Source organism: Dipodomys ordii, unplaced genomic scaffold (assembly GCF_000151885.1).
Source record: "Dipodomys ordii isolate 6190 unplaced genomic scaffold, Dord_2.0 Scaffold10, whole genome shotgun sequence".
Taxonomy (NCBI): Eukaryota; Metazoa; Chordata; class Mammalia; order Rodentia; family Heteromyidae; genus Dipodomys; species Dipodomys ordii.
This window is the reverse complement of record NW_012267226.1, coordinates 20,508,903-20,523,082: the sequence shown is the minus strand read 5'-3', so window position 1 is coordinate 20,523,082 and position 14,180 is coordinate 20,508,903. Positions and strand designations below refer to the sequence as shown.

The window sequence follows — 14,180 nt, the reverse complement described above, 5'->3', positions numbered from 1 at the left end:
TCGGTCATGGGGCTTGAACTCTGGGCCTGGGCGCTGTCCCTCAGCTCTTCAGTTCAAGGCGAATGCTCTACCACTTGAGCTACAGCACCACTTCCGGTTTTCTAGTGGTTTTATAGGAGATAGGAGTCTCACGGTCTTTCCTGCCCCCTGCCCGGGCTGGCTTTGAACCGCGATTCTCAGATCTCAGCCTTCTGAGTAGCTAGGATTACAGGTGTGAGCCACCGGCGCCAGGCACGAGAACATTTCTTATCAAACATCGTTGTCTTCTCCTTTGTTTTTCCCCTACCATCCCTTCCCTCCCACCTCCACAAATATATTCCCTTCCCTTTCCTCCCCTCCACCAGAGATGAACTCTTCTTATCACTGAGATATATCCCTATCCTTGCATCTCAGTCTTGGGGCATAAACTCTGTTTGAGCTTTTCTGCTCAAAGCCTAGTACTCTAGCACTGGACACAACTCCACTTCCAACTTTTGTGATGCTTAGAGATAAGAGTCTTAAGTACTTTCCTGTCCTGCTGGCTCCTCACATCTTAAGCTCCAGAGTAGCTAAGATTACACAGTGTGGGCTTTAGTCTTCACAGCCTTTTTTTTTTTAAGGCATGGTTCTCGCCAAGATGCCCAAGGTAGCCTGGAACTTAAGATCTTGCCTCAGCCTCCCAAGTAGCAGAAATTATAGACTATATGCCATATATGTGGTATATATAGAATATGTGCTATGTTTTGTCTTCTGATTTTTCAAACAGTTTATAAAATGTAGGGCTAAGCGTGTTTCCTAATAAGAGCTTTGATCTCTAGTTCTGTAATAAATCAACTAATAAGCACTGCATAACATATATATATCTGATAAATATATAAGTAAGAATATATAAAATGCCACCTCTTTAAGGAGTAGGGATGAAAGAAATAGTATTTATGGCAATACTTGCATTTTTTTTTGCAAAAATGTCTTTTTAATATTTTAGACTTTGTACACCATATGTCTCTCCTTTTTTTTTTGATCCTGGGGCTTGAACTCAGTGCCTAGGCACTGTCCCTGAGCCTCTCTGTGCTCGAGGCTAGCACTCTAACACTTGAGCCACAGTGGCATTTCTGGCTTTTTCTGTGTATGTGGTACTGAGGAATCGAACCCAGGGCTTCGTGCATGCTAGGCAAGCGCTCTTCCACTAAGCCACATTCCCAGCCCAATGGCTACTATTTTAATAGGCTAATTTATAGGTTTATTTGTTTGTTTATATGTTACAGATATAGAGAGCTAGCTCTACCACTCTACCACTCAAGTGGCTGCCTGGGCTGGCTTTGAACCGCAGTCCTCTTATCTCAGCCTCCTGAGTAGCTAAGATTACAGTCACAGGCCACTAGCACCCTGAAAAGAATTTTAAATTAGGTGATTGTAAATTTTTAAATGGTCCATATAGGTCTACAAAGAGAGTTTTAAGAAAGAAAAAGGGAGTTAATTTGGTAGAAATAAAGACCGGAGATTTATTAGAGAAATAAATTAGGACCAAAATGACATAGAGGACTTTAAAGTATTGGATATTTTGAACAGTAAATTGGAAGTAATTCTAACCATCATGGATTTTTTTGAGTAGAAATAGGAGCAAAGAAACCTAGTTACCCCCCCTTTTTTTTTCAGAGTTTGAATTTGCATACTAATTGTGGGAGTAGAAAGGAATGGGAAATTTTACATATTAGCTTCGTATCCCTTCCAAATATGATAAATGAATTCTAAGGGCATAAATGGTTAGTAAAATTACTTTATTCTGAGTTTACAAACTTGGGTTAAATACTAGAAAATAGGTGATAGGAAATTACTGGTTACTCCTGGAACCCATTTATGAATTTATAGTTTCATGAGTCATTACAGTCTGCCTCTGGACTTAGAGGCATGGCTGAGTTGATTGATAATTTTTTTTTTTTCTTTAAGATCTGTTTACCCGAGGTATTGATATACAAGCTGTGAATGTGGTAATAAACTTTGACTTCCCAAAGCTGGCAGAGACCTATCTTCATCGTATTGGAAGATCAGGTAAGGAAAATGGGATGATTTTGATGGAAATAATTTCTAAGAACACTAGTCATCAAATTTTGATTATTTGTGAGATAGAATGTAGTAGATATGAGAAACAAGTGAGGGGCTGGGAAGGTGGCTCAGTGGTAGAGCGCTTGTCTTGCATGCCTGAGGCCCTGGGTTCGATTCCTCAGCACCACATAAGCAAAAGAAAAAAGCCGGAAGTGGCACTGTGGCTCAAGTGGTAGAGCACTAGCCTTGAGCTGAAGAACTGAAGGACAGCGCCCAGGCCCAGAGTTGAGGCCCCACGGCCGGATCCAAAAAAAATAATAATAGTAATTAAGGTAGATTGTGGCCCAAGCAGAAAATGAGACCCTATCTCAAAAATAACCATATAAAAGAGCTAGAAGTGTGCTCAGCAGTAGAGTAGCAAAATGTAAGGCCCTGAATTCAAACCCTAGTACCACTGAAAAATAGAACCTCCTCATGCTGGAGATGGAGGAAGGAGTAATCCTGGGATCATGGCAAGACCCTATCAACATTTTTTTTTTAATTAACTTTTTGTCAGTTGTGGGGCTTGAACTCAGGGCCTGGGCTCTGTCTCCTGTGCTCTTTTGCTCCAGGTAGGTAAGTGCACTACCACTTAGAGCCATAGTGTCACTGCCCATTTTCTGGAGTTTAATTAGAGATAGGAGTCCCATAGACTTTGTACTCTGGCTGTTTTGAACTTTGATCTTCAGATCTCAGCCTCCTGAGTAGCTAGGATTACAGGCATGGGCCACTGGCACTAGGCTCTCATGGTGGCACATGCTTCCCATCCCTGCTACTTAGGAGGCAGACATTTTGAGGACCAGGAGGCATGGGTAGGAAAAAGAAAGCAAAGAAGAGCAGTAAGAGGTAGAGGTAGAGCGCCCTTCCAGGAGCAGTAAGAGGTAGAGGTAGAGTGCCCTTCTAGGAAGTTCAAACACCACCACCGCCAGAATTTTCAAATTATTTCTTCAATGTTAAATATCAAGCTTTTTTTCTTTTTCTTTCTTTTTTTTTTTTGTCAGTCGTGGGGCTTGATTTCTAGGCTTGGGCTCTGTCTTCTCAGCTCTTCAGCTCAAGGCTAGTGCTTTACCACTTGAGCCACAGCACCACTTTTTCTGCTTATGTGGTGCTGAGGAATCAAACCTAGGGCCTCATGCATGCAAGGCAAGCGCTCTACCACTGAGCCACCTTCCCAGCCCCAAATACAAACTCTTGAACAAACAAAACTAGTCAGATTTGAGGGAGGGCCTGTCACTAGTACTCAAAGATCTGACTCAGGGATGCTTAGGAGAAATTCCATCATTGTTACCAGTGGATTCTCTTGGGGAACAGGGGCCAATATTACATTACTAGGGAGAATTGAAAACCTCTGCGTGCAGGCTTTGTGCACACTGGCTTTGTATTGCTGATTGCGAATTTTTTTTTTTTTTTTTGCTTTCTATAGGCATTGACAACAGAAGGCTCCTTTGGATCTGCGACTTAATGCTTTTTGGGTGGGATGCTCTTCTCTTGTGGGTTTTTCATCTTTTATTTTGGAACTATGAAGACTTAAAATACGTTTTTCTTTTTTTTTAAACTGGTGAAGAGAAAGAAACTGAAAAGAAGAACTCTACCTTTTTGTTCCACTTGTTTGCACTGTGCCGACTGAACATTAGTTGCACTAACTGCTGGTTTTTAAAAATGTTTCCTGGGGAACGGGGACAAGAAAGGAGGAAAGAAGAGAAAGGGAGAAACCCTAAAAAGAGAAGAATGTTGATGAACACACAAGCTTGTCTACATCTTCAGAATTCTCCAACAGCTGTCTCGAGTGCATTTCAACTTCTCCCTGATTAGTCATCCGTTTTTAAGCCTGAAGAGCTTATTACTTATTTGTGCGAAGTGCCTTATGCTATGAGACCATTCACAATATCATCTTTTAGACACAGCCCAAGGAATCAACAAAGTAATTTTTTTTCTTTTTTCTTTTCTTTTTAAAATTTTGTCTGTTCATTTGGTTTCAAGTTATAAAGTGTGTCTCTTCCTGTTCTACTCAAGCCCAGGGCTGGAAGATGAATCTTACTAGTAATGTTAACACCATTTTCTTTTTCTCTATTTGGAGGAGTTGATATGCAACTGCAGTTCATCCGCACTGTAAATACATGTATTTAAAAAAAAAAATCAATCCCAAGTAAAGATTTCTTCTGGGCTGAGTAGATCCATCCTTGCTCCCAAAGGAAAGAGCAGTCTATCATTGCAGGAGCCATATGACAGGCCTTTGTGCTCTACCACAGAACACTAAAGACTGGTTTACATACGTCTCCATTAGCAGTATGGCACTTGATGTGTAGACATGTCAGAGCCTTGACCCTCTTTCCTCTGTGGCAGAGCGTGTCCCATAGAAAATTGGGTGTGTATACTTGTATAAACTTTGTAAATAAGTTTTTTTCTGGGTTCATATATATATATATATATATATATACATATATATATATTATTTTTTTTGGATGAAGGTTGCTGGGATTAAGGGGATTCGAGTGATTATGAGAGCAGCTAAAGATGAGAGGGGCTCAGTTTTCTGCAACACTAAATTCTAAAAAGTACTTTGGCCTGTTGCTGTAGAGTGGGTGTCTGTTGTGCCCATGCTAGAAAAGGAGCCCAGGTGTCTGGGATGCACTGTTTGCTTGCTGTCACACTGTCTCAATACATTTAAAATAAGTCTTACCAGAAAGCAAGGAAGCTTCTAATAGCTATGATTCAAGATGATTTTTTTATGAAGGTCTCTGATTTGACCTCTCCTTTTCTAAGAGAGGAATCTTACAAATTCTGCCAAAGGATTCACCTTCCTTGTCGTGCGGGGATTCTGTTGAGTGACAGTGTCTATGAACAGAGTATTAGAAGGAATGGATTGGAGTTTGCGCTTACTAGCCATTGTCGACTTTGGTAAGGATAGCAGATTGGAGGTTAGTTTTCTGTGGATCATCTCCTATAGTGTATACATGTGTTGCCCTCTGCCCATCTTGATAGAAAAACTTTTGCAGGAACGGGCAACCCCTGAGAGCTGTTACTCGTGCTACAGAAAGCTGCTTGCATCCTCTTGCGTTTTGACAAGAACTGTTGCCTGTCATTTTGCGTTGTAAATTGCTGGCAGATACTTTACAGTCAATAGTGTTGCTTTAAATTGTGCCCCTCCCAACATGCTTGATGTTTGGCCTGATCTCCAGGCAAAAGGAGTGAGATGAATCAAAACCAGTGAACTTTTTTTAAAAAAAAAATGTTTTTAATTCCCTTTTAACCCAGTGTACTAGGTCAATCAGGAGGCATCTAGAGAACAAAAAAAAGCAAAAAATAAATTTAAAAAGTTGATTTCCATATTCCCATTGTATTTAGAACCTTCTTACAAGAAAATTTCTGCATATGCTTTGTGCTTAATTCATCTGGATAAAGAAATCAGTTATTCAAAGTTGCTTTTTTGACTGCCTAGTTCTAAGCAAAACTTTGTGACTTGCCCAAAATTCCTTGAGGATTAAAATCCTAACAGATGCCTCCTGATCACACACAGCCCTAACTCCTTAACTGTAGCAAGAGCTGCGCAGTACAAATCCCCCAGAGAGCAAGTTCCTTTCTTTGGAATCCCAAGTCATAGATGCTCTATCAGGTCAGTGTTGGTTATTAAATGCAAACCTAATTGAAGAAATACCTTTTCCAGGGATGGGTGGGGGAGGGGATTTGCAGTGTCACCTTTTGACCAACAATCTTACCTTGTACTGATGCAGCTCTCTGCACCCCCCCTTCCCCCACCCTCCCACCCCCCCTACCCCCGGCGAGGTAAGAGGGATCATTTATGTAGAACACAAAGGAATATAAATCCATTTTGTATCTCGCCTGGGAGTATGGGGTGATTAAACAAAAAGTGCAGTCATCTTTGCCACCCTTAGACTGCTCTGCCTGGTGCCACATACCTGTGGTCCCTCTTAAAGCACAGACTTGAATTGAAAGTATTACTGAAGTACAGCCTCTGAGAGGAGAGGCACTTGTCTGGGACACCGTGGTTGGAGGCAGCTGCCCAGTTTTGGTACTTGAGTCGAATAGGAACAGCTAAATGGAAAGATGCTCTGAAGACCAGGACCAAGCCTGGTCTTATTTTTTTCTTTCTTTCTTTTTTATCCCTTACAATAAGGAACATTATTTCTATTGGAAATGGTCCTCAGATTCTTTACAGTATTGGGTTTTTGTTTTTTTCTTGAACGTGATGGTTATATATGTTTCCAGTGGTTCATTTGGATGGGAACTATGTTCTGTTTCTAAAAACGACATCCAACCCAGGCCTTCGCCCCTGGCCATGCGGCTGTGTGATGGTTACGGACTGTTACACGCCTGCTGCCTCTGGGCCGTTTTGTTTTTCACTCCCCTAAGTTCTGAAGGTGAAACTTCTCTTGCCTTTCCTTTCCTTTCCCGTGGGATAAGTTCATCTTAACATGATTTTCCATGGAAGGAAATGCGGGGAGGAAAACCTGCGTTTATTTTTTGCATTGGACTCCAGCATCCATAATATAGGGTTGATCCAAAGGGTGGGGGGGTGGGGGCGGGCATCATACTTGCTTTCAGAATGAGATGGGAGCATCTTTCCTCTGCCGCTGGCTTTGTGCTTGATGCCGTTGTGCTGGGAGAGCAGGACAACTCGGCACAAAGCTTTGGGCACACGCTATTGAAACCAAAACATCTCATTCTGAATACTTGGTTTAATTTCTTTTTTTTTTTTTCTTTTTTTAATGGGGAGGGAGGGAGGGTACTGCAACCCACAGGGAGGGTGTGTGCACTAAGGATTTGGAAACACTTGGGAAGCTCAGAACCTCATCAGAAACTGCCTTTAGCCACACTCCTGACCTTCTAGATGAGTAACAGATTACACGAGTTATTGGGAATTAAGCCATGTTATTTTAATTCGCTACATTTTTCAGCTTTCATGGATCTTTAAAATTGTGGAATTATTTTTCTCACCAAAATACTTCGTTAAGCAAAATTATTGGCCTCACGGGAACTGAAGTAAATCAGCTTTTTGGTGAACTTAAGTAGACTGGTGAGTTTAATAGTTCTGCTTTATATTCATAGATAATTTTTTTAAACTCCCAAAGAAAATCAACTTCTCTCTGATGTAGAAACTCATCTTGGGAGTAAAGAGTCAGTGTCCAAAGGTTGTAACAGTCGATGAGGTCAGAGAGAGCCTGGCGCCTGCCTCTGCCTCCGCAGCTGACACATTGCAGCAGAAGTGTATTTAAATTCTCCAGTGAACAGTGCTGGGCAGGGCAGGGCAGGGGTGGGGGGAGGGCTGGGCAATTGAGATACAGCCTGCTGTATTTTAACCAGTGGTTGTTGGGAAGGGGTCCTTGGATAAAACAAAATTGCTTCCCTTTTTTGGAATAAACTTGAAAAATGTAATTTTTGTTCAGCAAAAATGGGAGAAAATCCTAATGTCCCTAGCCACAAGGGACCAGTTCTACCGGGGAGGGAGCCGCGGGAACCCAAAATTTTGAAACCATTTCGGGGAAAGGGAAAATTGGCTTTATGTTAATTGGCAATTGTTCCAGTGGGGCTCTGTTTTCATTGGGATGTGTTATGTTTTATGTACACGTAATATGGACCAGAGTCTATAAGGTTCAAAAAAGATGGCTGGTAAAATCTTGATTTTTTTTTTTTCAATCTCAATAAAAGCCCACTGGAACTCCACAAGGTGTGTGTGTCGTATGTCCCTCCAGCAGGTTGCGTATGGAATTCGGATGGTGAAGTGGGACCTTTTTCAACTGTACTTGAGCTCTGGGCTCCTTATCTAGCCCATGCTTATCCCTAGCAAGACTCTAAGGAGGGAGAGACTTGTTGGACCAGAACGTATGAAGACATTCTCCCGTCACCACCTCCCGCAATTGTTCTCCAGTACAAAACACGTGAAAGAAATAGACCTCAAGCTGGAGGTGGGGTTGGAGTTCAGCAGTAGAGTGCTTACCTAGCAAACAGTAGGCCCCACAGTTCAATCTCCAGTACCACCAAAAACAATCGACTTAGAAGAATAACGATGCTTAAAGCTCTAGGCAGCCGGGCACCGGGTGGCTCACGCCTGTAATCCTAGCTACTCAGGAGGCTGAGATCAGGATCACAGTTCAAAGCCAGCCCAGGCAAGATAGTCCATGAGACTCATCTCCAATAAACCACTAGAAAACCAGAAGTGGCTCAAGCAGTAGAGCACTCACCTTGAGCTGAAGAGCGCAAAGACAGTGCCCAGGCCCAGAGTTCAAGCCCCGTGACGGGCCCAAAGGAAAAAAAGCTCTAGCTGCCACCCTGGGCCCCTTTCCAAGGCAAGGTTTAAGATAAAATAGAAAAAAATGCTGAAAACAAGTACACTGATGAGATCAGATGCTATGTTATGGGTTAGGGGATGTGCATTTGATCTTTAGTTTTAATACAATTAGTACATTTACATTTAATTTAGGTAGTCAAAAGTTGATTGTAAGCCTGAATGGGACAGGAAATTAAGCTATGAGGGCCTATTACCTGCTTTGAAGACACTATAAGGTACAATGGTGAGCCGGGCGCTGGTGCCTCACGCCTGGAATGCTAGCTACTCAGGAGGCTGAGGTCTGAGGACTGCCATCCAAAGCCAGCCCTGGCAGGAAAGTCTGTGAGATCTCCAATAAACCACTAGAAAAGTGACACTGTAGCTCAAGGGGGTAGAGCCCTAGCCTTGAGCTGAAGAGCTGAGGGACAGCACCCAGGCCCAGAGTTCAAGCCCTATGACTGATGGAAAAAAAAGTACAATGATATTGATGACTAGGTGATGAACAGAACAACTTCCAAGTAACTGTTCACGGTTGATTGGGGATGAGGCGGGGTAGGACCTTGCTATGGAGCTCACACTGGGCTCAACTTGCAGTAAGTGCTCGGATTGCACACATACGTGCCAGCAAGCCCAGCCACAACTCATTTGGTTTTTGGTTTTTTTGGGTCCGGTAGTGGGGCCTGAACTCTGGGCCTGGGCGCTGTCCCTCAGCTCTTCAGCTCAAGGCTAGCGCTCTACCACTTGAGCCACAGCGCCACCTCCGGCATTTTTCTTTTTTGCTTATGTGGTGCTGAGGAATCGAACCCAGGGCCTCAGGCATGCAAGGCAAGCACTCTACCACTGAGCCATCTTCCCAGCCCAACTCATTTGGTTTTTATGCTGCTTCTGGGGCTTGAACTTGGGGGCCAAGGTGCTATCTCATTTGTCATGGTGCAAAAGGTAACTAGAGAAAGAATAGTCCAACACTAACAAACTGGGCTCGGCAATATAGACACCCACATTGTCTAATCAATCATTGGGCTGGGGGGGATGGTGGCTATGTGGTACAAGTTCTAGATTCCATCCCCAGCATCACCATTCTTGTTGTTGACTTCTGTACTTTGCCTCTTACGGAACAACTCAACATAGATCATGGAAAGCCAGGTGTGATGACGTGCTTGTAGTCCCAGAGTCGGTGGAGGCTGACGTGGCAGGATCCCTTGAACCTAGGAGTTTGGAACCAGGTGGGGCAGATGATAAGACCCACCCCCAGTGCGCACGTGCACACAAACACGCCTGCGAGAGCGCGCGCACACACACGTTGTAGGGAAAAAGTAATCTGACACTGTTTGGACTCAGCTGAAACCTGAATGTGCGGTGTGGAGAGCGCTGAGCAATGGGGACACTTACTCAGTGAGATGTGGAGAATCTAGAAGTGCCTGAAAATTTGGTTCCAGTAAAGTTCAGAATTTAAGGAGATTGTCCAAGACTTGCAGAAAACCTGCCTCCAAATTCAGGAGACCGCAGTCTACTCCCTCTGAGTCCTGTGTGGGCCCAACATCACCCTAGCAAAGGAGGATGGAGACAGAGGAGACAGATACCTAGATCCTGAGTTGCATTCCCACTCTGGTAACTTACCTAGAGGCTAGAGAGAGTGCCTACTGTCCACCTCCAAGAGTGTTCTCAGTGTCAGAAATGCTTCCTCCTTCTGCTGGCTGTCGAGAAACTTCTGATGGTAGAGGGTCACCTGGCAAGGAACTTACAGTGGAATCCCTGCCTGTTAGCCAGCAAGCTAGGAACTCTGCTCCTAATCCTGTGGCCACAGGAGATAAATTCTGGCACTGGTCTGAGGGGGCTTGAGAGTGAGTCTCGCCAGTAAAGCTGCTCATGGGACCACAGCCCACAAACAGGGAACCCAGGTAAGTTGTGCTGGAAGTTCAGGCCTATAAATAGGTGATGTGTTGTGCATGCTAACTCTGCTATAAATCATTGTTTAGCAGCAGAGAAGTAACACATGAGCCCAGAAGAGTGATTTGCATGCCGGCAATAATGAGTGACTCAGAAGGCTGGAAGCCAGAGGATTGTTTGAGGCTAGCCCAGGAAAGTTCATGAGCTGGCCCAGGAAGAAAACTTCATGAGATTCATCTCCAAAACAAGCAGCAAAAAAGCAGGGCTGGACGGGCCAGGAAGGTGGCTCCGTGGTAGAGTGCTTGCCAAGTATGCAAGAGATCCTGGGTTCCATTCCTCAGCACCACATAAACAGAAAAGGCCAGAAGTGGTGCTGTGGCTCAAGTGGTAGAAGCTAGGGACAGCACCCAGGCCCTGAGTTCAAGCCCTAGGACTGGCAAAAAAAAAAAAGGAAAAAGAGGGAAGGGAGAAGGAGGAGAGAAGAGGAGAGAGGAGGGGAAAATCAGGGAAAGGATTGTGAGCTCAAGGTCAGCCTGGGTCACAGAGTCTAAGGCCATCCTGGACCACATAGCAAGAAAAAGCCAGGCGCTGGGGGCTCACACCTGTAATCCTAGCTACTCAGGGGGCTGAGATCTGAGGATTTGGGTTCCAAAGCAGCCTGGGTATGAAAGTCTGTGAAACTCATCTCTGATTAACCACCCAAAAGCCAGAAGTGGAGTGGTGGCTCAAGTAGTATGGCACCAACCTTGAGAGAAAAAAAGCTAAACAATATGCCCAGGCCCCGAGTTCAAACCCCAGGGCTGGCACAAAAACAAATAGGGACATGGCCAGGGCGTCTCTCTAGTCTGGAATTAAACAGCCACTGCCCTTGACTGAGGCATAATGGCCTAGAATACGCCATTAGCGACTCCTGGCAGCCTTGGAAGGGCTGTGTCTTTCCCCACTTGGCAAATGTGGAAACTGAGGCTCCAAGAAGTTCCAGGGCTGAGCGGAGAGCCTGCATTCCTGAGCCTCTTACTGAAGTCGGTTTGGGCTTCAGGGGTCCAAGGTGAGAGCTGCAGGAGCAAGCCAGGTGGCTGAACTCGGGCCCTGCAAGCAGTCCTGAGCCAGGGGGTTGACGGCGGCGCTCGCGGCGGGAGCCCGCAGTCTCACCTGCGTTCCGATTGTCTCTCCACGCAGGTGTGCCGTTAATTCTAAGATGATGAACTGTGCGGCTCCCTTCCCCGAGGTGCCTGCCAGCTCTGCCGGGCAGGGGGCAGCCGCCTGAGCCCTCCCTTTGTCAAAGGGCCCAGCCACCCAGCCGGAAGGACTGGTGTCTTCTCAAGCTTTCAAATGACTTTACAACCAGCTACGTAGAACATTGAGTGCAAGGGCTCTCAACCACATTTGATCACTGCATGCAGACACTTGTTATGGGTCATGAAACTGAACAGAGCCGGCACCCCAGGACTAGGCATGCACAGCCCTATGCACAGGGAGCTACTGCCATGAAACCCAGCGCCTTCTCAGTCCCTGGTGATGGATGTTTGGATCTGAGCGCAGGGAGTCAAGAAGCTCTTTGTTGTCTATGCGCTCTTCCTTCCCTCTGAGCTGGGCTGAAGCTAAACGGAGCCAGCGGAATGCTAAACAGTACTAGGACCCTGGAAGCTGGCTAGAAATGACATGGGAATGAAGGAAATGTCCGAACCGAAGGGAACAGTAGCCACTCATCAGGCGATCTGCATTTCCTCCAGCGGTGGCTGACGCGCACCTGAAAAGCAGTGCCTTCAGCCACAGCAGGCTTTCTCAGTCCAAGGCTTCAGACTCAAGCCACAGAAGGCCCAGTCCCTTCCTCCCTCCCCGCCCTGCCATGGGACGCATCTGGGTCTCAGGCTCCCCATTCATGGCCACCTGGTTGCAAAGTAGCTTCTGCAGCTCCAAAGATTTCATCCGTGTTCCATTCCCGGCACTCATTCCCAGGGACTCCGCTTCCGGAGTCCCAGGCCCCAGTGGAACCAGTCAGCTCAGGGCTGTTGGTCAAGGCTGCAGCTGGGAGAGTCCAGGAGCGTGGCCTGCTGGCAGCAGTGCCCTGTGCCCTGTTCCCATGGGGGAAACAGGAAGCCGCGGTGGTGGGGGTGAAAATGAGAGCCTGGCAGGCGGGGTGGGCAGGGGCGGGCGGCTGCCACAGCGGCTCAAAGCCAGGCCCCGCTGCAGCCTGCACCCCCGGGGCTGCAAAAACCGCTGCTCTGTGCAGAAATGCAGATGGGGCACAGACTGTGAGAGTGAGTGTGTGTGTGTGTGTGTGTGTGTGTGTGTGTGTGTGTGTGGCCTCCTCGCTTGCATCTTTCACTTGGGGTGACTTTCTTTCCCCTTGATCTGCAGGTGGCTGTGCGTTGGTGGAGCTGTGTGGGAGTGGGGGGCTGGCTGCAGCGGTGCCTTCCTGGCTTTGCTCCTCCAGATGTTGGCTGAGTGGAGGCCGCTGCCCTGGGCGTGGGGGAGGGGAGGGGCAGGGCTGGGGACCAGCCCCAGTGGGGCTGCCCTCTTCCGTGGCTCACCCCTGCACTCCTACAGCTCTTCCACGCCACCCTCCTCCCAGCCCTGCCCTTTGCCCTCTGGGGGTCTCTCCTGCCCAAGGACCAGCGCAGAGCAAGAGCCAGATGCCCAGGAGGCTCCAGCCAGCGGCCCAGCTGCTTCTGCCAGCAAGTGGGTGGCATCCCTGTGAGACTCTTGTAAATGAAGGCTCCACCTCCGTGGGCCTGTGGCCACGTTTCCTTGAAAAGTTGGCATCAATGCCCAGAACTATAGTCCTGGGAGACCCCTCTCCCCAGGCTGGAGGACGTGCAGGGTGAGGGGCAGGCGGGACAGTGCAGGGAGGGACTCACACCGCGTCATTGGGGTCAGCAGGGCGCTGGAGGTAGAGGCACTTCCAGGGCTGCCGGCCTGCCCCCGGCCCCGCCAGGGAGCAGCGCAGCGGGGCTGGGCTGAGCTCCCGCTTGGCCCACAAGGCTCCGTGGGCTGGTGGGGAAGACGAGGAGCTGGTAAAAGAGCCCCACAGGCAGGTTCCATGCCGGCCACTTCCAGGCCAAGGAGGAGACCAAGGAGTTTTGTGGTCCAGGGGCAGAGCCCCGCCTGCTGAGACCGGAGGTCATGTCCCCCAGGGAACGACTCCCAGGCCACCAAGTACAGGAACCTGCGGGCCCAGCGCATGGCCGCCATGCAGGCCGTCCTCTGGCAGGAGCAGAAAGGAGCCTGGTTCGACTATGACTTAGAAAATGGCAGGAACAACTTGGAGTTTTACCCATCCAACCTCACCCCGCTCTGGGCCGGCTGCTTCTCTGACTCCAGCATCCCAGACAAGGCTCTGAAATACCTGGAGGTGAGGGGAGCAGCGAGGGGGGAGGAGGGGCAGCTCTGGGGCCCTGAGGCAGCACTGGCTCTGCTGACAGCACAGACCTGCAGGCCAGCCATTCCCTCCTCTCTGAGCCTAGCTCAGCCTGTAGTTCCCACTGCGACCAGATGGGGGCAGCTGCGAGCCAAGAAGACAAGGGCCAGGCCAGAAAGGGCACAGGGAGCGGGCTTCCTCCTGAGGAAGCATCCTGGCTTACACTCACTCAAGGAAATATCTGGAACCTTCTAGGACAGCCAAATCCTGGCCTACCAGCATGGGATCCTGACCTCCCTCCTCAGCACAGGCCAGCAGTGGGACTTCCCCAATGGCTGGGCCCCCCTCCAGGACCTGGTCATCAGAGGTAGGCAGGCAGGCAGGCAGGGGGCATCTGCCAGGACCTGGCCCCACGGAGGACGGGCCAAGCTGGGCTTCTGGGCGCTGTGGACTAGAGATGCAGGCCTCCTCCTTCCCCTGCCTCCTGGGCTGCTCTGGCCCCGCTCAGCACACATGTCCAGCCCCTGTCCCTTCTCTCTACCCCGAGGTATGGCCTGAGGGTCCAGAAAGGAGGCCTGGGGGCAA

At 47.8% G+C, this 14,180-nt stretch overlaps 1 protein-coding gene across 1 annotated transcript in view; it reads left to right on the top strand.

Annotated features, from left to right (window-relative positions):
* The window catches only part of Ddx6 (DEAD (Asp-Glu-Ala-Asp) box helicase 6), a 41,472-nt gene extending 27,759 nt beyond the window's left edge, over positions 1 to 13,713 (top strand). The window contains exons 10-13 of the mRNA XM_013009499.1: positions 1,927 to 2,129; positions 12,785 to 12,931; positions 13,386 to 13,589; positions 13,702 to 13,713. Of these exons, the coding sequence (XP_012864953.1) occupies positions 1,927 to 2,129; positions 12,785 to 12,931; positions 13,386 to 13,589; positions 13,702 to 13,713 (566 nt within the window). The remainder of the gene's footprint in view (positions 1 to 1,926; positions 2,130 to 12,784; positions 12,932 to 13,385; positions 13,590 to 13,701) is intronic.
* The last annotated feature ends 467 nt before the right edge of the window (positions 13,714 to 14,180 follow it).